Raw genomic sequence first — 25520 nt, 5'->3', positions numbered from 1 at the left:
GCAATTAAAATGATATGGTACAATCACATATTGTAACAACTTAAACATAGTCATTTCTTTTTTTTGTTTTGTTTTTTTAAATGTGGGATAACACCTTTCTTATTTATTTTTTTTAAGAACTTTTTTTAAATTTATTCATTGAGACAGAGAGATACAGAGAGAGAGAGAGCAGAAGCAGTGAGGACAGGCAGAAGAAGAGGGAGAAACAGACTCCTGGCTGAGCAGGGAGCCCAACATGGATGGGGCTTGATCCCTGGACCCTGGGATCATGACCTGAGCTGAAGGCAGATGCTTAACCATCTGAGCCACACAGACTCCCCAGTCATTTTGTTTTTATGTCACAGTTTAGACTTGTGCTTTCGTCTATGAGGTTGATGAAAAATCTATTTCACAACAACCACATTCAGAATCAAAAGCCATATTAACCAAATGAAAATATAAGGAACATGCCGGTAATAGATCTTTGGGCAGTTTTTTTAGGGAAAGGTTTTCCTGAAGCACTTTGCATTCTATATAGCAATTACAGTAGACTTTAGGAATAAATTAGTTTTTCATACCATGAATCAAATGGACTTCCAGAAAAGAAAAGTTTTCTAAGCTGAGTGTAGTTTGTGTTTCTTGGTGGCAGACTGTGATCATGTTACTATGTGAGGAGACCCATAGTGTACAAATCTCAGAAATGTTTGAAAGTTAGAATGCTCCTCATATCCCTGGAAACTCCCTTTCTATCATGTCATTGGTATGACTGCCAGGTTCCAGAGCCAACGAATATCAGAGTTCCTACTATAATTTCGCAAGGTATGTACTAATGATAAAGGAGTGCTTTGTAAATGTTTGTGTTTGTCTTGTTTAGAGTGTGTCATTGAAGTGTAACGAAATAGTTTGCAATCAGGAAAGTGCTGAGGACAGTCAGTGGAATGGAGACAGATGGATGAAGAAGAAAATAAAAGAAGGACTGGTAACTGTAGAGGCCGATAAGGCTTTCCTGACTTGGTGAGGATATTGTAGAATCTATTTTAAAAATACTTCTGGGACGCCTGGGAGGTGCAGTCAGTTAAGTGTCAGACTCTTGGTTTCCGCTCAGGTAGTGATCTCACGGTCATGAGACTGAGCCCCACGTGGGGCTCGGTGCTCAGCAGGGAGTCTGCTTGAGACTCTCTCTTCTCTCCCCCTCCCTCTGCCCTTCCCACTCTGCTCTCTCTCTCTCTCTCTCAAATAAATAATCTTTAAAAAAATACTTCTGCACATTTCTGAACCCCATTTGTTTTTTGTTTTTTTTTTTTAAAGATTTTATTCACCTATTTGAGAGAGAGAGAATGAGAGCCAGAGAGCACGAGACGGAAGAGGATCAGAGGGAGAAGCAGACTCCCCGCTGAGCAGGGAGCCCGATGTGGGACTCGATCCCGGGACTCCAGGATCATGACCTGAGCCGAAGGCAGTTGCTTAACCAACTGAGCCACCCAGGCACCCTCTGAACCCCATTTGTAATGGTGCCTATTTGCTGTTTGGTACAGCCAACCATTTTCTGCAAAACACGTCGCAAACAGCCACTCTTTCTTCTGTGTTGCCTTCGCAGTTTGTGCCTCACATACACTGCTTATCACGGTGTGTGGGTCGTCTCAGGGTTCTGGGTCAGTTCTCTTTTTAAGGACGCAGGTCAAACTTTATTGTGTATTCTTAGTGTCCTGCATAGTACCTTACACATAATAGGTAATTAATAAACGTTTTTTGACTAAAAAGCTCTATACACACCTATATAAATCCTATCTATCAGTTAACACTCAGCTTAAATCCCACACCTTTAACAGACCTGCTTTGACGACCACAGATTAAAGAGTTATGAACTCTTTATATTCTTATTTAAATTAAAAAAATCATCTTTTAACTTGTCCTAATTATTTATTTAATCCTGAGTTCCCCACTAGGTTGCAGGCAGAAGGGCTACAGCCCTCTGGGGCCACTGGTAGTCTGTATGGCATTAATATGAAAATCAGGAAAAAGTGCTGTTCCTCACCCCCATCCCTTTGGGTCAGTGCACAGCTTGGGAAGATGGATAGCACCTTTGTGCAGAGAAAAATAAATATCATCCTTCAGACAGAAGCAGCCCTATGCCAGCGTGCACAGTTCCAAGCCAGTGTGGGCAGGGTTTTAACACCCCTTTCTCGGGTATCTTTGTGCAGTACACAATCTGCACAACCATCTTCGGCAATCCAAAGCATGATAAATGTTCTGATTGGATGGGTTAGACAGTCTCCTGGGTTGCAGAAAGCAGACCTATAGGGAAGATCATATATGACTTTTTTTTTAATGAAGATTTTATTTATTTATTTGACAGAAAGAGACACAGCGAGAGAGGGAACACAAGCAGGGGGAGTGGGAGAGGAAGAAGCAGGCTTCCCGCTGAGCAGGGAGCCCCTATGCGGGGGCTCGATCCCAGGACCTTGGGATCATGACCTGAGCCGAAGGCAGAGGCTTAACGACTGAGCCGCCCAGGCGCCCCTCATGGATGACTTTTGGGACTGGTTTTGGCAAGTATTGAAAGGAGGTGCCACCTCAGAAATGGACTTTTCAGTGAGTCAGAGTTTTCATATGTCAAACTTGCTTCCTAGAATGAACTCAGGGGATATTTAACCCTTTCTCCTACTGTGAGCTCTACTGTTGTTCGGCTGCCCACTGGACAAGGATAGCAATTGCTGAATGTGAGAGAGCTATCCATTTACTCAGAAGCAGTCGTTAATTTACTGAGACTCAAATTGTGTGTGTGTGTTTGTATGAGCGAGAGAGAGAGAGAGAAGGAGAGAGAGAAGTTAAAAGAGAGAACGAGCACTGGTTATGGAGTTAGAAATGGCTTAGCTCAAAAATTATTGTGGAATTGCCTTTTGGTTTGAGTTTCACCAAAATAACTTGGTAAAATTTGTTTTAATCTCATTGATTTTTCTGGTTATATACACTGCATTTCTTGGCTATACCCACCACTCATGTAAATTCAATGTGAGACACTGCAAGAATAACAGGCTAACTATACTTTAGAATTATCCATCAAACATTGGAAATGCCAATTTATATAGGAGCAAAGAAGCAAACAGAATCCAGAGAACTGAGGCTAATTGGAATCTTAAATTACGTTTCTTTTCAGAGGTGGTTACTTGATCCCTCAGAAAGCTGGATGTAGCTGAATTTGGCAAGTTTAGCTTAAATGTATAGACGCCATGAGAAGTAGCTTCCTGCTTGAGTCTGTTCACAAGGAGCTCCTGTTTGTCATTTGGTTGCATCCTATGAGCGAGCTACGTAATAAAATGTTGAAACTCAATGTGCTTTAATTACAAAATGACCACACCCATGGAAGTTGTAAAGTCTGGTTTTAAAAATGGAGGTTTATTTCTGGTGATGATCTCATGGTTTGTCAAAACAAGGCAAAAGAAAACAAAACCCCCAAAACATACTCAAACAATATTGGATTCATTGCACTGAACTTTTAAATACAAGCATCCTTGACCAGGTCAGACAGCGTCTGTTTCACACCCCCTGGGGGAAGGTTGGCCTTTCACTGATTTCAAAAGGGACTTCCTAGCTGGATCCATCCCTAGGGATGTTAAGCAAGACTGTGTTGGGGGGCGGGGGCAAATTATCAAGGCTGAATTCTCAAGGTTACCCAAGAAAATGAGGAAATTCAGTAATAAAGGATAAAAGTAATAAAAGCGTGTTTTCTACATGTTTACCAGAAGGTATTAATCTCCTATGCAAATATTACTAGCTTCTTGGCCCTCCCCTATCGTTATTAGGGAATTAGTAGAACTATGCTGAATTTTTTCCTTCCTAAAGCATCTTTACTATAGAGATTTTGAGTGCCATTAGGATATTTGAATACAAAATCATTGAAATGAAATTAAAATCATAAATTACCTTCAAATGCTGGTGCTTTAGTTTTTCTTCCTCTATTTTCAGACGCTTCTGTGAGATTTCTTTCTGTATTTTTCTTTTATCCTGAAATAAAAGAAGTTCCAGCATAATCTATTTTTTCAATTTGCTTAAATATGCTTCCTTGGGGTTGTCGTCATTACCGAATGGCTGTCCAACGGTATGCTCTTGGCATTGGTAGAAAGCTGCTTTGGAAACTCATTTCAAAGCGAAGGGGGGCAAAAGTGAGATATTCAAAGCATTTTGCTGATGGAAAATGATAGAAGGTGCTTTTTCAGAGAGAACTTGCAAATATTTTAATGTCTTTCCTTCCCCACTCTCCTCCCCTCCCTTTTAAAAAAATCTTCCCCATTAATCAAGCAAGATTGAGCTACTGAGTGATGCAATGGAAAAAGTGAATTTTAAGGAGGGAGTTTTGAAATAGGCCTGAGGAAACCCTGTGAGGAGAGAGACTGTTCCTGGCACAGGGCTGAAGAAACTGCTGGGTAAAAGGTCTGCTTATGTAGGAAAACAGGATAGCTAGCCTACAGAGCATTCGAAAACTAGGAAGCTAGAAAGTGGGAGTGTTTCCTCCTTGTATAACTTGCTATGTGAAGATAGAGAAAAAAGGGTTCAGATAATGCTTGTTAACAGTAAGAGGGCTTTTAGCTGTGGTTAAAAAAATTCATGGGGAGATAGAGTTTCTTTCACCAAGTTTAAATTGCCTTACCTCAAAAAACCCAGGAAGCATAACTGTTAATGCCCAGGGGTTGTACTTTTTTAGAAAATAGAGCATATGTACTATATAGCCTGGTTTTGATTTCTGGCTCTGCCATTTACTAGGTTTGTGTCCTTGGACAAAATCCTTAACTCCTCTGTGCCTCAATTACCTCATCTGAAATAGGGGGATAATAAAAGAATCTACCTCATAAGATACGAGCATTAGATGTATGTCAAATTTCCTAGGACGGTGTTTAACACATAGCACTCTGTATTTGTTTAATAAAATTAAGTAAATAAGACATAATCTGTTAATCACAGAAAGTAGCAAACTAATTCTGATAATGCTTCCATAAGCCTGAAATGTTTTAGAGAGTCCCTCTCTGGAATTGTTTGAGGCTTTTTACAAGCTATGAGAAAAGGCCCTTATTTCCTTATTTTTTGACCAGAGGTGACATTATCCTCCATCTCTTTTATAAGAGTGGATTTTAAATCTGCTTTCAAAATTGAAAACTCCCAAAGGATAAAAAATTTGTTGCCAGTGAAGACAACTAAAAGAATTTGAAGCAGGCTCAGAAGGTAATTTAGAAGGAAGAGTTCCAAAAATACTTGGCAGCATTGTTGAAATAAGTGCATGGCTTCCTGATGCGACTCCTTTGAAGATAAAAACTCTTTTTTGATGTATAAGTTCAGGTACATTTGTTGAAGAAAAACAACATGTTGCTTTCCAACTTTATGTCATGTTTTTCTTTGTGTGTTAGAAGAATATATGACTTGGTCAGTATCCCACTTTGTAAATTTCATAAGCAGCTATTTTGAAAAAGAAAAAAAAAACATTAGCTAGGCAACTAGCGTGGTCTTCAGTATCGCTTCTTTGGATCAAAGCTGGTCTTTAGGAACAAAAACTCTGAGAACCTGTGAGTCAGTTCTCCATTCTCTCTAGAGGTTGTAATTGAGCAAATACTAGTAATATTTATAATGTATTATGCCAAACATTTTGGTATTTTATAGGCACTATTTCATTGAATTGTCATAATAACAAAGATATTGCGATAATTTTCATTTCAGGAGAGGAAACGTAAATTTAACTAACTAATTAACTAATTAATCTGAGCTCTCACAACTAATAAGTGGCTCAACCAGGGTTTGAACCCAGGCAATTTGAGTTCAACCTTCACACTCTTAGCCAACTCATGACACCATTTTTCTGAATGAGAAATTAGTCCAGCTTCTTACAACTTCCCTCATTGTCCTATCATGAAGAACTGTGGCCGGTAGCAAGAGTGGGGCCTCTCATTAGAAGGGAGCCCATTTTTCATTCCATATTTAGTGTTGGTGTGTAACCATCCACCTCTCATCACAGGCAGCCCATAGAGAAGAGTACCTTAAGCATAAGAGACAATGCTGAACCTAGCAAGTTTTCCCCACCCTTGTCGATAGCCAGTTTGGGCTGGTTTCATCTTGGGGTTAGTAATAAGGGAAAGAAAGCTGTGTGGGTAGAGGCATTGTGTCTGAAGTGTTTTGGCAACACAAGGCTTATAGAGGGTTGCTAAGGAATATCAATGTTTTGTCTCTCAGAGGTAACATGATACCTCCCTTATGTCAGTCTAGGTAATTAAGAAGATAATTTATAATGTTATAGGCATGATTCTCTTTTAAGATAGAAGCACTTTTTCCTCATAAAATATTCAACAAAAAGTTATTGTTTTGCCAAATTTCATAGGGACTTATAAGAATTACTGAAAAATAAGATGGTAGTAATTTAATTTTATTAAGGCAAAATAAATAAGTCAACCTTAAGTTGCATATCTAGCTCTATTGCTAGTGTACCCATAGTTACCAGAGCCCACTAATTCCTTTCCAAATTATCATGGAACAAATAGATGTGAAATGCCATCTGCTTCCCAAAATTTTCCCAGGAGCTTGAGCATCTCTATAGATGTCTGTTATAACCTGGCACATCAGATATTTATTAAATGTTAACTCTTGTGAATAACTTATATTGATGTTTACTTTTTTAATGTTCAACTAAGAAAGACTTCTGTTGTCTAGATAAATTTTTAGCTGACTGACTTAGAATATTTTAGCAGTTCACACCCACAAATTCCAATTCTGTATAAAGTTACCTCTTGATTATGCTGAAAATTAGTTTATTTGTGCAACTAGAAAGCTATTGTGAACATCCATGATCCAGTATTCTTGCAACCACGTACTTGATAAAACTCAGCACAATACTTAGGAGTGTGACTATTTTAGAGATATTATAGATAATAAGGAGCTAATATTCCAGAATCCCTGAATCTGTAAAGAAGGCAGGATTGATCCTGAGTTATTTAATGATTAATTTATCCAATACTGGGGTACTTATGTACAAACGTTGTGTTCAAGGTGACATTAGAAGTTGTGCAATGTTTAAAAATTATTCAGAAGTAGTTTCATCAAGAAACTTACACTCTCATAAAGAAAGAAAATCATTCATTCAAGTAACTGTATAGTCTAAGAAACAAAATGAGAAATGTCATTCCTGAGGCACAAGGGAAGGTCTATGAGAGTTGAGGGGAGATAGGGAGCAGTTGTTTCTAGCTGATGTGGTTGGGAGAGACTCTGATGTAGCATTTGAGAAGAGTATGTTGGATAGTTGCTGGGGAGCAGGGGAGTGGGGAGAAAGGGCATTCAAGTCAAGGGCTCCAGGTGAGCAAAGGCCTGGAAGTAGAAAATTAGTACATTGTATAGAACAGCAATTCTGGAATCTAAGTTGCCATACGAGTAGTGGGAAATAAATACGGATAAGAGGATGAGGTAAGTCCTCAATAGAAATACTGAATGGCAGGACAAGGGGTTTGGAATTTACTTATGTATTGATAAAGAGCAATGAAAAGTGTTCAGAGGGAGAGGATTCGTAGAGTTAAAACCATGTTTTAAGAAGTTTAATCTAGCTTAACTGGGTCGTAGATGTTGAAGGAGGAGCACGTGAATGGGGATCATTAGTTAGGCTATGACTCCTACATAAGACCAGGAGAGCTTGAGCAAGAGGTAGGAGAGGGCATGAATGTCAGAGATAGCAAGGAGTTAAAGGTGGTGGGACACATGGATGCAGGAGAGGAAGGGGTCAAATGTGAGTACAAGGCTTTTATGCCTAGGTAGAGCAGAATTGCCAATAGACGCAAGATATTCAGGAGAAGGAAGAGAGTTTGGTAGGGGAGATGGTGGATTCACACCAAATTTGAGGTGTCTTTGGGAAAACCAGGTAGAGTTATCTGGTGGAGGGTTGAAACAATGGTTGGAGAGAGATGAGGGGGCAGAGCTAGAGATAAAGATGTAGGAGTTTCAGAAGGGATAGCTGAGGTCAGAAGACGGTCAGAGCATGACAGGAGACATATTTATGAAAAGAGAAGGAGAGCTAAGGACAGATCCTTCATGAAGCACCTACATCTAAGGAGTACAAGAGGAAGGGAATCCATATGGAATTTTATTTCGGGATCGATCAGAAATTATAACAGAACTTGGCAAATCAGGCTAATTCAATTAGTCAAATGGTTTCAGATTCATTCTCCTAGAAGCTGAGTATCTTATAGTTTCATGACTAGCTTTGCTGACATTTTCCTTGCTTAAGGTCTCCAAAGAACAGTAATAGAAGCTGCTTATTTGGATCTAAGTACTACCAACAATACAGAACTTCTTGGTGATGTGCAGATAATGGTAACCTGGAAAGAAAGATATGTGCTAACACAATATTCCTAGAAAAGAATCCTGAGCATAGAGGTTTACTAGATTTCACTGAAATTTAGATTTCTAAAATTCTTGAAAACTTCTTAAAAAAATTCTTGAAAAAGGGAAAAGCATTTCAAGAGTGAAGATAGACCATGAAGCCTGGGAAATTTACAAGTGGAAACATGGCTACACAATTACAAATGATCTCAGGTAAGAAGAAAAGAGTGCTACTATAAGCAAAACAAACCCAAATAGTGTGGTATCATTGGGAGCTCTCCAATGAGCTCATGAAACCAAGAGGGAAGATTAGCAAGTGGTACCTATTTGTAATAGTGTAAATAAAGGTAAAAAAATCTGGGGTGATGTGAAGATGAGAAGCATGTGAAAAACATTGAGGGCACACAAAGCATGGGTGTATAAATAATTATATATCCTTAAGTTATGTTGAGAACAAAAAGGTAAAGGACTAAGTCATTGGACAACTGCTGAGATACATAGTACAATAGCAACATGACGAAAATAGAACTATTCCATTTCTATTTTGCTTCCACATTTTTGATTAAGGAGAATAATCTTAACTCTGGAGAGGGTAGAGCAAATAAGCTTAAAGGAAAATTGAAGCACAAGAAGAAATAGAGCACTGAAGACAGAGCTGCTCAGACTCTGATAGGTTTCATTTCAGGAAGTAGAAAAATCTAGAGACATGACAGAAAATTATTATTATTGTTGTTGTTATTTTTAAAGAGAGAGTGAGTGGGAAGGGGCGGAGGAAGGGAGTGAGAGAGAATCTTAAGCAGGTTCAATGCCCAGGGCAGAGCCTGATGTGGCGCTCGATCTCACGACCCTGTGATCATGACCTGAGTCTAAATCAAGTCAGATACTCAACTGACTGAGTCACCCAGGTGCACCAACATAACAGAAAATTATTGTTAAGTAACCTTGGAATCTTGTGAGAAGAGGTCTCTGAAGACTGAAAGCAGCAAATGCCCCAATTTTTGGAAGAGGGATAAAGAGGAATTATGAATATTTAAAGACTGGTGAATTTACTGGTTAATCCCTGGCAAAGTTGTAGAATGAATAATTAAACAATGTTGTATTTAGACAAGCAATGTCTAAGAGATGACATTCGATTGTTAAAAATGAAGCATTTTAAAACTAACTTTATTTCTTTTGCTTAATTTTTCTACATCGGCAGATGATGAAGATTATGGTGGTTGCAACAATAGCAAACATTTACCGGTAACTTTTTGCGAGTCGGGAACTACTTAAAGCACTTAAATGTATCAATTAATTTAATCTTCCCCCAAATTTCTTTGAAGTAGGGGCCACATTTATCCCCCATTAGGTAGGTGAAGAAACTGAGGAATGAAGATATCTAGATCATGGAAGTTTAGCATACCTTGATTTTAGCATGGCTTTAGACAAAGTTTCTTATTTTATTCTTTCAGAAATTTGTGTAAATTCAAACGGAAAAAAATATAGTTGGAAAATGATTATCTTAACTTCAAAAAACAAAACAAAACAATGCCCCATAAGAAGAGAGAACACTAAATTAAATCCAATAAACCGATAAACATATTGAGGTAACTTTCTGACTCAGAATTTGAGGGTGTAGTAGGGTGTGCTGGAAGATTTATTGTTAGAAACTCTTCCTGGTCAGCTAGTTTTAGGAGTCAATGAAATAAAAGAGGACCAAATCAAGATTTTGAAATATCTTGTCTATTAGGATTGAACCTTATCGAATATGTTAATTGTAGAAGATTAAAAAAATCCAGACAACTTTAAAGAAAAATATAAAAATCCCTCATACTCCCACTGCTTTAGAATTAACTGCTATCCACATTTTGGTGCCTTTTATTCCATTTTTTCTTCAGTATACCCAAACCATAGATGCGCACCCTTACACAAACACACGTGCAAACCACACGCGGGGGCCCATACACAGTTTGTGTTCCATCTTTTGCGCTGAATACTGTGTCATGAGTGTTTCTCATATTATTAAATTTTATTAATAAAATATTAAATTTTATTCAGAATATCATAATTTGCTTAATCAGTCTCCTTTTTTTTTCTGCCCCTTAGGCTGTTCTGATTCGTTGGCTATTATGAGTAGTTGTATGATGAAGTTCCTTGTATGTAAATTTTGGACCTATTTTCTCTGATTATTTCTTCAAGATAGGTCCCTAGGAGTTAGTTACCTAGGGGTAGGGATGTTTTAAAGATTCTTAATACAGATTGCTAAAAAGACTTCAATGAAAAGTTGTTTTAACTTATATTTCTATGTAACAGTGTCTGTCACCTCAACCTTACTAATTATGAATATTGCAAGCAAAAGTTCTTTTAGCAATTTGCATAGGGCAAATAGTATCTCATTTTGATGTTTTAATGAGATTTCTGAGTGCTCGCTTCGGCAGCACATATACTAAAATTGGAATGAGATTTCTGAGATTAGTGTGGTCAACCATTATTCATAATTTTCTTGGCTATCTGTATCAATTATTTTTTAAATTCCCTGTTGGTGATGTCTACCCATTTTTCTGTAAAACCTATTAATTATTTACTTATCAATGTGTAAGAGCTCTTTGAATTAAGGATAGTAGCCTTTTGTTTGTCATGTTAGTTACAAATAATTTTCTTATTTGCCTTTAAATTTTACTTCTGGTGTTTTTAGAAGTACTGAAAGTTGGGATGCCTGAGTGGCTCAGTCAGTTCAGCAGCTAGGCAGCTCATGATCCCAGGGTGCTGAGATCGAGTCCTGCATCAGGCTCCCCGCTCAGCTTCTCCCTCTCCTGCCGCTCCCCTGCTTTTGCTCGTTCCTGCTCTCTCTCTCGCTCTCTCAAATAAACAAAATATTTTTTTTAAAAAAAAGAAGTACTAAAAGTGTTTTTTTCTCTATTGCCTTGATGTTTTTAATATCTTTATCATCTGAGATACAGTAATTATTCATCCATATTTTCTTCCTGTTTCCTAAAGTTTTTTTAAAAAGCCTCTTTAATCCAGCTGAATTGATTTGGTTTATGGTGAGTGCTAAGGATCTAATATTTTTTTCCAAATTTTTGGCTGATCTGAAGCTTTTTCAAAGAATTCTTTCCTATTGATTTACTTGTGAAACATTTATTAATTTTATCAATTACTAATTTTTTATGTACATTAGGTTTTGGTTCCGGGTTACCTGCATAGTTGGCTTTGGTACTAATATTACACAGTTTAGATAATGGCTGTTGAGGCAAATTAACATTTTATGGGTCAAGTTTTCAAACTTTATTGCTTTTGCCTAAAATGTCTTAATTAGTAGCAGTAGTTTTTCTTCCACTTGGACTTTGGAGTTATTTTGTTAAATTCCTATAGAAACGACATTGAAAACCCAACCAATTCCTTATCCATCTTACTCCCCATCAAACCAAAAAAGCCAAACAACCAAACAACCAAACAAAAATCCACATAACCTGACAGAATTTTAAAAGTCACTCCTAATAGTAATTATCATTATCCAGAGATAATCAGAGATCAATACTTTTTATGTGATTTATATCTGCATGATATATTATAGGTCATATAAAATTGGAGGTGTTCTTTACATATTTAGTAATCTGACTTATTTTTTTAATATATCATGAACATTATGATATGCCATGTCATTATGTAGTCTTCTAAATTATTTTTAATGGCTTCATATTATTCCATCATATATAATATATACATATATATCATACTATATATGTATACACACATACATATATGCACTATGTTTACTCAGCTAAATTCCTATTTTTAGACATTGAGTTCGCTTCCACTTTTGTACTATAAGATATGACTTTGCTATGTTATGAACATCTTAGGAATCCATCTTTGAGTGCATCTCTTGTTTTTCTTTAGTATAAGTTCCTTGTTAATGAATTTCTAGGTCGAAGGATAAAACTATTTTTGGGTCTTCTTTTATCAATTGCCAAACTGTCCTGTTTAGCAATTTCATGCTGCCACTAGCAGTGAACAAGAATGCTTCTTTCGAGGATTTTGATTGGAATTGCATTAAACATAAAATAAATTTGGAAAAATATGACAGCTTTTTATATTTGAGCTTCACCTCGAGGAATGGTGTGCCTCCTCAACCCACATATATTGCTTAGTAGTTTCACTATATAAATTTTGCACATTTCCTTACCTTAGTGGGTATAAAAGTATAAAAGTTTTATATACTTTTATTTTTTATACTTTTATATACTTTTATATTTGTATAAATCCTGCACATTCCTTAAGTAGGATTATTTTTAGCTTTTAAGAGCTTTTTAAATTTTGTAGCTATTAGGAATGGGATATTTTCATATTACATTTTCTGACTAATTATTGTTTTTCACAAAGCTATTGATTTTTGTGTATTTGTTGTGTATGTGGCTAACTGAACTTTCAAGTTAATGTTTATTCTTAACTTTACAGACACTGAAGCTGAGGACTAGAGAGTTTATTAATTTTCCCAAAGGGTGTGGTTGGTCCAGAGTCAGAATTGGTATTCAACCTAAATTTCTATAACTCCAAAGATGACGCTTTTTTATACCACACCTTATCACTTCTCAAACCTGTCAGTAGAAATACAGTTTCCGAAACAAGTGATGTTAGAGCGCTAAGCACTCTGTATGGGTCAGAGTGTTCTGTTCGACTCTGAACACCAAATTTTAAGAGTGACGGTGACATTTCAAAGAGTGTCTAGAATGAGCCTGTGATATTGATTGAAATCAAGAGAATGAAACCGTTATGGCTTCAGTGCCTGGAGTCATGATGAATGGGTGGGATTTTAAGGAAACTAGATTCTGAACTCAACACCAAGGGCTGTTCTCAAATGGAAGAGGGTTTTGGGTGAGGTATTGATATACCTGATGCTGGAAGCATTCGAGAAGCTGGGTGAGCATCTTTGGAGCATGGCATAGCGAGAATGGGAATATGGACATTCTCTAAGTTTTCTTCTGTTAGAATGGGAAATCTCTAGATTTTCTCCTGGTTCTATGGTTACTTCTGCATCCTTTTTCTGAAACACCCTCATTCTTTTTTAGTTATCCATAGGAATTGGATGTGGTTATCACTACTGCTTTTGGGGTGAATGAAAAAGCACACATTTTCTAAACCTCATTTTATTCAGTAACTTTGGTCTTCTTTCCTAGCCTGACAACAAATTCTGACATCTCAAAATAAAACTCAGTTTGTGTGCTACTTGTTTATTCCTTTGTCTGTCCTTTCCTGTTTGTTCTAATGCATAGTGACAAAACAAAACAAAACAAGGATAAAGAACAAACACAAAATGAAACCCCCCAAATTAAGGGGTGATGGTAAACTTGGTTATTTTCTTCAGTGAAAAATATCTTTTCAGCTTGATGGCATTCATTCATAATGGCGCGCGTGTGTTTGTGTGCTCCAGCTAGTGTTGAGCTCAGTGCTGGGGAGCTGTGTGAGATGCAGTGATGTCCCTGCCTTAAGAAATCCTGGCTGGAGGGAAGAGACTGTGTAATGGAAGCGGGATGGGAAGAAGGTCACAAAGGCTTAGTTAGAGTATGGGATGCTCTGGGAAACGATGCCTCCCAGCCCTGTTGAAGCAATTACAAATGCTTCTGAAATGGCATCACGTTCTCTCTTTGAAATGGCATCACGTTCTCTCTTTTCCAACCTCTACTCCCCGTGGACTGGGGAAAGCAGAGGAGACCGGAAGGGCTGAAGGACTGGTTTGGGTTAGAAAATGTGGTTAAGTGAAGCAGAACCTTCATAGATTCTTCTCTTTGCTCCACGTCAAACTCTATTAAGAGTGAACCACGGGGAAGTTCTAAATGGAGTGAGGTTTGTGGTTTTGATCTTCCTTTGAATTTATTGTGATGTTGTGGTCAGAGTCTGACAAGCAGAAGAATTGACTCAAGTTGTATTCAGCTAATCCCTTAACTTTTCATGGTGTTAGGTTTTCCACCTACAAAATGGGGATGGTGACATCTGCTTTTGCAAATTCTCATAGGATATTTGGACAAATGAGATATGGATGTGAAAGCTTTATATATATATGTGTGTGTATATATATATATATATATATATATATATATATATATATATATATATTTAAAACCCAAGTTCCAATGACAATAGGTGCTGTTATTATCATTATTAATCTTGGAATTCTTTCACTTAAGAGACGTCCTTTATGTTCTAGATCTGCGAGCATAGGTTGATTTTGAGTAGCAGTTGTAGCTTATTTGAACACGTTGCACCCCTAATGTCAATCACAGGCACAAGTATACATGCAAAACTTGGTGCTTAGGACAGGAACCAGTTTTGAGTTCCATTCAGAGCTTCAGAGAATAACCTGGTTCTGTGTCTCCAAGGGCTTGACTGAGTCCACTCAGTCACTGGGGGGTTTTATGGGAAAAAAACCATAAGTATAGATCACACTCAAACTGCTCCTATGGCCTTTAGGAAAGGGGACATCCCACAGGCTTCCTGGTGAGGGAATTTGTGGAGGCAGTAAATTTTCAGGGAGTCTCTTCCCCCAGTGGCATCACTGTCACTGAAATCAGTTAAGATATTTATATTTTATTTTAAGAGAAGCAAGGCAGTTTGAGACTGGAGATGAGGGAGTGGAAGCCCTGTTTGCATTTTAGCCAGAACTCTGCGGCACTTGTTTATACTCTAGTTAGACTTCAGAGCTTAGACTCTGTTTATTTCAGTCCAAGTTTTGTAAAGAAGCAGCTTTTGTCTTTTAACCATCCGGTACTATTCAGAAGGTTCGTGGGGATCCTTGTCAGGAGAGGTCTTTGCAAAGTAGCACTATCATTCTGTAGCATGATGGAAAAACCTCGTCCTGTTATCAAAAAGCAGTTTCCTTAGTAACTATCAAAATTATTATACCTCGTCACATGCTCTCCTTTGTGGGTGGGCTATTATGTTTGGCAAAGAGACATGGTACAGCACATTTTGTTTGAAGAAACCTTTCCCTCTCTGGGAGAAGCAGGCAATCTCAGTATGGCACTGTGGAAAATAGTGCAGAGGCTTGATTGTTTGAATATCCTCGCACAAGACTTCTTTATTTAGGAGATTTCTGCGTCTCCATGTACCATTGTTATGTGAATGCCTTTAGATGCCCAGGACAAATTAGAAGTGCTTCCTGTAACTTTGTCTTAACCATGAGGTACTTCCGAACAATGGTGCCTTATGCATTCTTTTAGCCATTATTATTTTAAGAAGTCCTTAGAACTCTAAATGATGTAATGACCCAAACACACATAAGGGTATACCTTTAGGAAAGATCCAGGCTGCTTGGTCTCATTTTCACTCTCCCATTTGTACTGGTAAAATGAACGGGGGAAAAATGTATATGGTGGGCATATACAAGGACAAAGAAGTAGGGCTGGTTTCTTGGGCAAGTGACCTGTGAAGACATACTTGGCACCACACTGAGAAGGGCCCAGCACTTCATTTAATGCTGTGCCGTTGCCACGTTGATATTTTGAATGCTTTTTGAACAAGGGTCTGCACATTTTCCTTGTGTATTGGCCCCATAAATTATGAAGCAGGTCCTGCTTTGAGGCCATCAACTGTCTTATTAACTGCTAGAAGGTCAACAAAAAGGGAACGGGGTGAGGTGTGGTGTCCAGTGACAGGCTACACATGCTAAAGAAATAACTAGAACCTGTGTGTGTTTGTTCTTGTTTTAATGTTGGTCTTTGTATTAGATGGATTTCTGTTTCATGCAAAGAATTTTCTGCCTCCCAAATTCCTATGTTTACAAGTCTAGAAAAAATTCTTTGGGAGTGGAAAGAAATAGGGAGTGGATCTGGGGAAATGTGAGAGCTCCTTATTATTTTGCGTCACGAGCAGCTTTGGCCGGCAAATCTGGCTCTGTTGCTCAAATTCCAGCCTCAGGACTTTATATGGCTCCCTTCCAAATGGAGTCAGTCCTCGGCAGGTGCTTGTTGTTGTGATTAGTACCGTTGTCTAAATTTTGACAGAGCTCACCTCTTTCGCATCTATGCTTAAATGTCACCCTCTTTGTGAGGCCCATCCTGCCAACGCCACTGTGATTCTCGGCCCACTCCCCCCCCTACTCCTGATTTCCCTTATTTCACTTCCTTTCATTTAAATACATAAGGCCTGGCACACAGTAGGTGCGCAATCACCATTAATTAAATAAAGGAATGAGGGAATGAGTTGATAGCACACATTCCTAGCAATTAAAGATAAACTTTGATGAGAATAAAAATGTTGACTTTATTCTTATTCCTTTACTTCCCAGCTGGCTCTCTTCTCTGAAAAACTGATTCTCGTTCTCAGAATTCTTCTGGGGTCAGCACCAAACTGCTGTTTTTATGATCTCTAGGCAGTTTAAGGTCTAGGAGCTTTCCAGACTGAGTGTCCCCATGTTATTTAGGAACTGGATTGTCTAAGGTCATAGTGGGAATGGAGATAAGATAATGCGTTCCTCGCTGAGGAGGATGCCGAGAGCATATGGAATATCACTAATCCTAAGGGGATCTTTCTTTTTCTGGGGGGAATTCATCTGGGTATTTTCACTGGTTTTATTGTGGGCCAAGTTTCTTTCCAGAGAGGAGTTCTGTCGGGATAACCGTCAGCCCCTCATCTCACTCTTCCTGAGGATGCTGGAAATGTTGGTGTCGTCTATACAGTAATATTAAAAGTGAAATTCAAATTACTAGTCTATGTCAACAGCTCTTCTTTTGTATAAAAACCGGCTATTTGTTAAAATACGTACTAACTCGAAAAGAGTCTCAGGAGACTTTTCATTTAATCAGCTTGAAGCAGTCCTGCTTTTGAGTTACAGCTGAAAACTGAACTCTTTGGCTGAGAGATACTTCGACGATTAATTCAGTGAAGGAAGAGTTGGTACATGGACAAAGTAATGAAGGAAGAATGTGAGAGTACGTGTATAAAATAGAATCTGTATTTGGTATACCCAAACTGATATACTGGCTTTTAAACAATCGTTTCTGTGTACTTTCATACATTTTTTTCTTTATTCTCTTTGAGTCTTTGAGAAGATTTCTGACAATCTAAAATTCAATTTCCTGAGAGGAGAAATGAATGACATAGTTACAGTATTAATTCTCAATCCGAGAGCCTAAATGCCACATTCCATCTACTTACTGTGTTTAATCTATTTTTTTTTTTTTTTTTTTAGAGGAACATGGAGACGGGCACTTGGTTCTGTCAAGTTATAGTAATCGACATTTGGTGGAAATAATGACTGTTTGGACACTCGAAACCAGGTGGGATAAATGCAACAGTGAAGATCATCTCATTTCACAGAGAGGGAATGGAAGAACAAATTTTAATATAAAAATCAAATAGATCTGAGAGTGTAAAAAGGTGTTTTTTCCCCCTTTCCCTAACCAAGTCTGTGAGTTGCTGGGTTGGGTACATTGGAAAAGTCTTAAAGTTTGTTCCTGAAGTATACAAACATTGTTTCTGTGAAAGGAAATAGGAAGAAAACAGTTAAAATGAGAAGATTGTGTCTGAGTTTTAGTTTCTGTCAGAGATTTTGAAGATTTTAAGTATTTCCCAAAGTGAAACAGTTCCAGCAGATTCTCTGGATACTGTATGTTTTCATTCTCCCAGGGAGGGATGGGGCAGTGCTGAGGTGGCTTCCTGGTGGAGCAAGGGTGGAGAAAGCTGGCATCTCTGGGGGTGTCTAGCAGGAGGTGAGTGGATGTGTTGTTTCCATGGACACACCATTGCTCCATTTTCCTCTCTAGGTTGTGACAAATTGGGACTGGGCTTTGCCTGGTGAGGTGGAGGCTAGTGTTAATTTATTCCCATAAGCTTTTTCCCCAACTCCCCCCCTCCCCATAACCTTCATATAACATATTACTTCCAAGGTAGAGTTACTTTGTGATTACTTTGAGTAAGTAACTAGAGTTTCTTTGGAGATTTGCTTAATTCCTTCTAATGGGATATGTTCAGGCTAATGGAATAATTCAAAAGTAGGGGTGTGTGTGTGTGTGTGTGTGTGTGTTTGTGTGTGACTCATCAGAAAAAGCACACCCAGTATATTCAGGAACCTGCTTACTCTCTTGCCTGCTTGGAAGGCGTGATTCCTCTTGTTCTACCTCTATTTGCATTTGGAACCCTCAGTGCAAATTCCTGGTCTTCCTGAATAACTAAACATCGTAGCTGCAGACCACGCACTGCTTCCGGAGGAGTTATAAGGTGCACTGGAGGTACCGAGGGCTTCAATAAGGCTGTGCTACAATTCAGGAAGGTACAATGGGGAACAACAGGCTTGTTGTGTATTGGCTTGTTGTGTATTTCTCCAGCTATGTGATTTAGTTTCGTAAATTAGGAGGTAGGGGCAAAGGCTGAGCTTGTGCCCATAAAACTCACACAGTGTAATAAAGTAACCTTTAGACAACAGCTGTAATGCAAAAAACCCATGCCAAAAACAACAGAGCAGGGCCCAGTTCCTGTTCCTTAAAGCCTAACAGCTGAAACGGTGGCTGAGTTTAAAGACCAAAAAAAAAGAACAAAACAAAACAAAACAAACAATAGTTCCAAAGCAAAGCTTTCTGAAGAAAGGAAAATGTACTAATTAGAAGTTAGACATTTCAAAAGCATTGTTTTATGGAAAAGTGCCAACCTTATTGGTGGATGTCTGGACTTCTGGTTCCTCACTATTGGCTGAGAAAATGTTTCAACTTCTTGAATCCTTTTTGGGTGGAACTAAGACATTGTATCAATTTAGTAAAAATTCTAAATTTGGATTAGCATTATTATTTATGCTATGGGAACAACAGAGAATAATATCCTCCTACCCACCCTGATTTAGCATCAGTTTTTAAAAAGTACTCATTTCTTCCTGACAGCTAATTTCAGTGGCAGAAAATGCTGAGAAATTGGGATGTGGATTTCCAACTTTTTAGAAAATTATATCACAAATTGTAGCTAATCATAAATGACTGTGCCACAGATTTCCAGGTTACTGCCAAATACAGGATTTTAGAAAATTAAAAAAAAAAAGCTGGATCACTTAAAGAAAGTAGTTTATTTCTTGCTGCAATTCTTTCCCAGAACAAATGTAAAAAATGCACTATTTTCCTTCCCGGTATTAACGAGATATTTTCCAAACCCATTGCATTGCATGCATTGCATTCCTTTATCAGGATCTTACTCAGTTTGTGACTCTGCTGAAAACTGATATCTAAGAATTAATCTGATACGTGCTTTTACCTACTTTTCTCTTGTTTAATGCTTAGTTTAAGTACAACGACATTCATTTTAATTCTGTTAGGCTCTCTGGAACATACTACCACACTACAAATAAAAAGTTTCAAGTTGTTTGTTTTATCTCTTTCTTTCTCCCCCATTTAAAAGAGTTTAACTTTTAGGTATATTCCTTGTTTTAAAAAGTCTCTAAGTTTTAATCTCATGTCTGGCAAATATCAATCGAAGGAGAAACTGCTTTTTTAAGGCACCGAGAAGGTGAATGACAGTGAACCAAACCGCCTCCCAAGCTTCTGAGTGCTCTTCAAAACGCCGGCACAGGTTTTTTTTTTGCGAAAATAAAGAACATCGCCCTGCCCTCAGGTTCCAAAGCCCGAGAATGATAGAGGGTCACAAGGGTTAAGAGAGCACCAGAGCCGCGTCCGTGAAGGGTGACAGTTCTGTTTTTCCACTCACAGGGGCTCGGCGGCAGGGGCACCCGCAACCTGTCTGCCGTTCCTCTAAGCAACCACCTCCTTGGGTTATAACTGGACGCAGACTTACTGTGATGGCTTGAAGTCTTTCCTTCACCAGCTCAGCTTCTTCCATTCTAGAAGTCAAGGGCAGGCAGACGGGTGCAGGACGTCCAAAGCTACCATAAAGCGGGAGCGTCCTGGGGGAGAGGCGAGGGGTGACAGAGGAGAAGCCCTTCGCACCCGGGCAGGAAGGCAGAAATCCCCGGCGCGGCAGGAGCGCCTCAGAGCAGAGGTGCAGAGCAGGCCAGACTGACACATGTAATGAGAGTGTGCCGGGTAGGCAGACCCTGAGGCTGCTGGCGAGAGCTGACTGACAAGTTTGAACGGCAGCCGCACCAGCCCTTTTCCTTCAGGAGCTGCCAGCTCTTTGTTGTAATGTGCACAGTTAGCAAGGCACATTTTCTCATTAACTGTTCCTTAGCCAACTCATTATTTTCCAGGAGTGGCACGGCGAGCCCGGGAGCTGAGTGTGTCATCAGCCTCGGCTCTAGCGACACCCAGCCATCTCTGGGTGTGTGTGGGTCTGTGTGTGTTTGTACAAAGTTTACCGGCACCCTCCTCCTGAGTTTAGAAAGACAGAGCCTCGCCTGGACTGGCCGGGGCAAGCCACTCGCTTGCCTTTCTTCCTCTGACTGGCTTCAGACAATCATAATAAATGCTGGGGTGATCTTAGAACTTCGTATAGTGGTACATTTACCTCAGGGCGTCCTTCCCTCTCCCTCCTCCTCCCACTTGAGCAGTTGCTGTCAAACTTTGGAATCTTGAGGTCATGGAGAAATTAAAGGTGTTAACATGGCGCTGGGCCCACCGAGCGGCGTTGGGTGCGATTTAAACGTCAAGTACCACCCTTGGTTGTTTCTTGTCTTGGATTTCCACGGGACGCCGTTCTTTCTTGGACCTTATTCAGAAATGACACTCTCGGCTTTCAGGAAGGTGCCCATTTTGACCTCACCAGTGGTGCAAGAGAAAGGAGCGAGCCTTTGAAAGTGTGACCAGACGTTCTGTAACTCAGGCGGTCTGACATCGTGTGGGTGTTCCCTTGTCCTTTAGAAAAAGAAAGCCAAGCCCAGGGAAACTCTTAGCAGAGGCTGGAAGCTTTGCAAGTGATTTTGTTTTCTTTCCCTTATGATTTCTTTGATTAAATTTTGATGTAGTAAACCGTAGTTACTTCTACCTTGTTGTTACGTTTTTGGATGCTAGCCAGCACCTTTAGATCAGCATTCAGCTGTTAAAAGGACAAGCCAAACAGTGACCATATGGTATAATTTCCTTCGCATTATTGATCGTAATAATAATAGCTAATATTTGTTGAGTACTGTCTGTAGACAAATGTTCCACAAACTATTTATCATACAAGGTGCTGGGAGATAGCTGCTATCATCCCTATTTTACAAATGAGGAAACTGAGGCTCAAAGCTGTAATTTGCCACATAGCTAAAAATGGCAAACCCAGGATTGGCGGACTGACTTTATAATAGCCATTCATCAAGACCGGCCCAAAAAATGGGGCTGAAGGCTATATCAATCTTTATGAGAAAGAATTGGACCCCCCAGCCTCCTCCTCCATCTACGTCCCAGAACACTTACATCTGAAAGCAAACCCCTTAGGCAGAACTCCTTATGAATCTCTAGAGTATCTCGGTGGCCCTAGAGAGAAAAGATTTTTCCATATTGTCATGTGGAGCTACCTAGCCACAGAGTGAAACCCACCAGTTTCAAGAGTCTAAAATCCTACTTGAGAATAGTTTGTCGTTGTCCATACATACTCAAAAGAGATGGTTTGGGAAACTAGAGCATTGGAGAATTGATTAGGCATGGGCCAAGTTTGGTTACTATTGGATGGATACTCAGGCTTAAAAAAAAATCAACCCTTCAGAATTTTTTATTTTGTTTATGTAGGTCCTGGGTGAGATTAAATACAAGAGAGAAGTAGTGATAAATATCTCAGTCAGAATTGCATATTTGCAGCCCAGAACAGATGGGCAGTTATCCAATTATTAGTCTGGATCTTTTCCTAAAAACAATTTACCACTCAAATCTCCTTTCTGCTATGGGAAAACTCAAAGGTTTTCTAGTGTAGGGGAGGATCTGATAAAATAAGAAGACCGGGGAATTTAGGAGGGAGCAGAGTTGTGACAACTGATTGGTATCATCCTGTGTTTATTCATTTATTTAGTTGATAATACTAATAATTGCTAATATTTTAGAAGCATTTGTTATTCATTTATTCTGCACATATTTATTGAGTACCTATGATGTGTCACGCACTGTGCTAGGTGTTTGGGACGCAAGGATGACCAAAATTCCTGCTCTCTGGACCTTCTCTTCTGGTAGGCGGTGAAAGATAAACATAGTAAGCAAGCAAAATAGGGTAGGTGAGAAGATGATTCTGTTGGTTGGAGTCTTCTGACCAACAATTAGCAAGATGGGTTAGAAGTATTAGATTTTAAGAGACTGACTCTATGAGAGAAGATGGGGGAGGTAGGCAAAGGGGATTGGAGCCGGGAGTCTGGGAGAATGGTCGGACTGTGGCACAAGTCTGGCTCAAGTGAGGGAGAGAGGAAGAGAAAGTGGCATGGGAATGGCCTGATCTGCAGTGCAGCCTCAGTCAGACTGGCAAGGCCATCAAAAGTCCTGCAGCCAGGGTGTCTGGGTGGCTCAGGCAGTTTAGCGGCTGATTCTTGATTTCAGCTCAGGTCATGGGCTCAGGGGCATGAGACTGAGCCCTGTGTCAGGCTCCACACTCAGTGCCCAGTCTGCTTGAGTTTCTCTCTCCCTCTCTCTCTGCCCCTCCCCCTGCTCACGTGCTCACTCTCTCTCTCTCTCTCTCTCTCAAATAAGTAAATAAATACATAAATAAAATTTAAAAAAGATTTAAATTATTTATTTGTCAGAGAGAGAGAGAGCATAAGCAGGGAGAGTGACAGGCAGAAGGAGAAGCAGGCTCCCAGCTGAGCAAGGAGCCCGATGTGGGACTCGATCCTAGGACTCTGGGATCATGACCTGAGCCAAAGGCAGATGCCTAACCGATTGAGCCACCCAGGCGTCCCTAAATAAAAAAAATCTTTAAAAAAAAAAAATCCTGGAGCCAAAGTCAGCTACCAGAGAGGGCCCATGTCTGCCAGGAATGAGCCTATTCTAGCATTTCTGCCATACTCACCCGTTGGCTGGGAGTAGCCACTGAGAGGCAGGGTCTTGATGCAAATGCAGGGAAGGATTTCAGGGTGCAACAGCTGGGACCCTTTATCAGTTACGCTCCTGTAGTTGAATGTCAGGGAGGCACATTTTTATGACAGCCACAGTGATAAATGCAATAGAAAGAAAACAGAGCAAGGGCGGAGAGTAAAGATTGCTAATGAGTGGAAGGTTGCAATTTGGAATTTAGAATGAGAGGGGAGAATTTGGATAAGGCCTTGAAGGAGGGGTGGGAATCAGCCATGAGTATGCCAGTGGGAAGAACGTATCAGGGACAGTCTGTGCAAAGGCCCTAAGGTGGACTTTCTCTGGCCTGTTTTAGGAACAAGGCCACTGTGGTTTGACAGGAGGCACTGCAGGGAATGGTAACAGAGGTGGTTGGAAATATAACAGGTCTCAATCCATGTAGGATCCTACAGAACACTGTAAGGACTTTGTTTTTATCGGTGTGGGGTGAGAAGCCATTGAGATGTTTTGAACAGAGAAATGGTGTGACCTAGCTGTTTTGCAAGGATGGAAGCAGGGAGCCTACGTAGGATGCTATTGCTGTAATCCAGTTGAGAAATGATGGTAGCTTGAGCCAAGGTGATAGCAATGAGGATACTTATTGGGAATTGGTTGAACTGTGGATATATTTTAAAGTAGAACCAACGGGATTTCCTGACATTGGATATGGAGTTTGAGAGAAGGAGAAGATTCATGATAACTCTATGACTCTTGGACTGAGCAAATGGAATTTGCCATCAATTGAGATAGGGAAGTGGTGAAATAGTTTTCTTTTGACAGAGAGGGCAGATACCAAGAGCTCAGTTTTGGACAAGTTAATTAGTTATCACATGAAGATGTTTAGGAGAAATTGGATATATGAGTTTAGAGTTCAGGAAAGAAGCCTCAGCTAGATTTATAAAATACATTGTATCTCTGAAAGTCAGAAGGATCACAAAATATCTAGAACTGTAGTTCACAATGTAGCATAATTTAGTGAACTAACGTTAAGTGTTAACTATATATTCATAACCAAATTCAGTCTCTGTAAAACAGATATACAATAGAACTTATCTATTCCCAGATATCTTGTTAAACTAATTTTCCTGAAGACTTTGTTGTTTGCCAAGCAATGTAAATGAAGATGGCAAGAGTTAGAAGTTAAAATCAATGACCCGACCTTATGTTAAGAGGTAAGGGATATAACAGATTCTGAGACAGTACCCTTTCTCAAAATGAATTCACTATCTGGTTTGGAGAGGTAAAACATATGCCAGAAACAATTAAGGTACAAAGAATGGTAAACCAACTGTCATTGTACTGTGATAAAACAAAGTCTTCACTATTGCACTATTTGGAACCACGAGAGTATAGCAGAGTGAATAACGGTAGTGTGTGGCACAAGCAGTAAGTGTGAAATGAGTTGAAGAAGATAAGGATTAATGTGAGTTGCAGAAAGCCACTGCCAGGAGATAGCAGAACTTAAAAGCCATTTCTAAGGGTGAGAGGGAGGGAAACATAATGTGATAGAGGATCTGAAAGGAGACGGTCTTACCTGGGGCAGAGAGGAGAAATTAGAAAGGTTGATGGGAATATACATCCATATCTAGAATTTGGTGTTCGCAGAAAATGGGCTAGGGGAGTGGGAGATGAAAGATCCAATTCATATTTTAGGAAAATAAAACTGTCGACTCTTCAGAACATATAGAAAGAGGGAAAGATTAGGTAGGAAGGTAGGAGATACAAAATGTGAGTGCCTATGGAAAGAGTCTAAAAATTTTGCCAGTGTTCTAGGGAAAGTCCCCAGGTTTCTGCATGTTTTTCAGAAGGTCTGAATCCAGAGACCAAGACATAGGACAAAATAAGTGGACTAGTACACTATTATTTAATGTGCTAATTTAAATATTTAAAAACCCCAAAGTGACAGCAATGGGAATGATTTGTAAGGGAGGAAACCAAAAAAACATTTCCGTGATCGTTAAATTGGAGAAAAGAATGAGAATTTGTAGGTTCCAAATTAACTACAAAAGGGAAGCTTAGATTAGAGATTTTGGATTGAAAACCACAGAGAATTAAAATTCAAACAAGGAAATAAATATTTATTGGATGTATATGTAAAAAGACTTTTCTAGAACTTTTTTGAACCCAGATCCCATTTAAAAAGTACGTGTTCACTCCTGACTCTTTTCTCTCTCTCTCATTCTGTCTCTTTTCTTTCTTCATGACTTCTCAGACTTCTGAAAGCCAGAAGTGGTATTGACCTAAGGACAGGGAATTTCCTTTTTCCTACTACAT

General features: G+C 39.2%; 1 protein-coding gene across 1 annotated transcript in view; it reads right to left on the bottom strand.

The window, feature by feature from the left end:
- Nucleotides 1–21038, bottom strand: part of PALMD (palmdelphin) — a 51207-nt gene extending 30169 nt beyond the window's left edge. The window contains exons 1-2 of the mRNA XM_027616862.2: nt 20074–21038; nt 3904–3984 (exon numbers count right to left, since the gene is read on the bottom strand). Of these exons, the coding sequence (XP_027472663.1) occupies nt 3904–3984; nt 20074–20118 (126 nt within the window). The 5' untranslated portion in view covers nt 20119–21038. The remainder of the gene's footprint in view (nt 1–3903; nt 3985–20073) is intronic.
- Between the last annotated feature and the right edge of the window lie 4482 nt (nt 21039–25520).

This window comes from Zalophus californianus, chromosome 4 (genome assembly GCF_009762305.2).
Source record: "Zalophus californianus isolate mZalCal1 chromosome 4, mZalCal1.pri.v2, whole genome shotgun sequence".
Taxonomy (NCBI): domain Eukaryota; kingdom Metazoa; phylum Chordata; class Mammalia; order Carnivora; family Otariidae; genus Zalophus; species Zalophus californianus.
The sequence above is the reverse complement of the archived record's forward strand: the minus strand, read 5'-3'. Positions and strand labels throughout refer to the sequence as shown.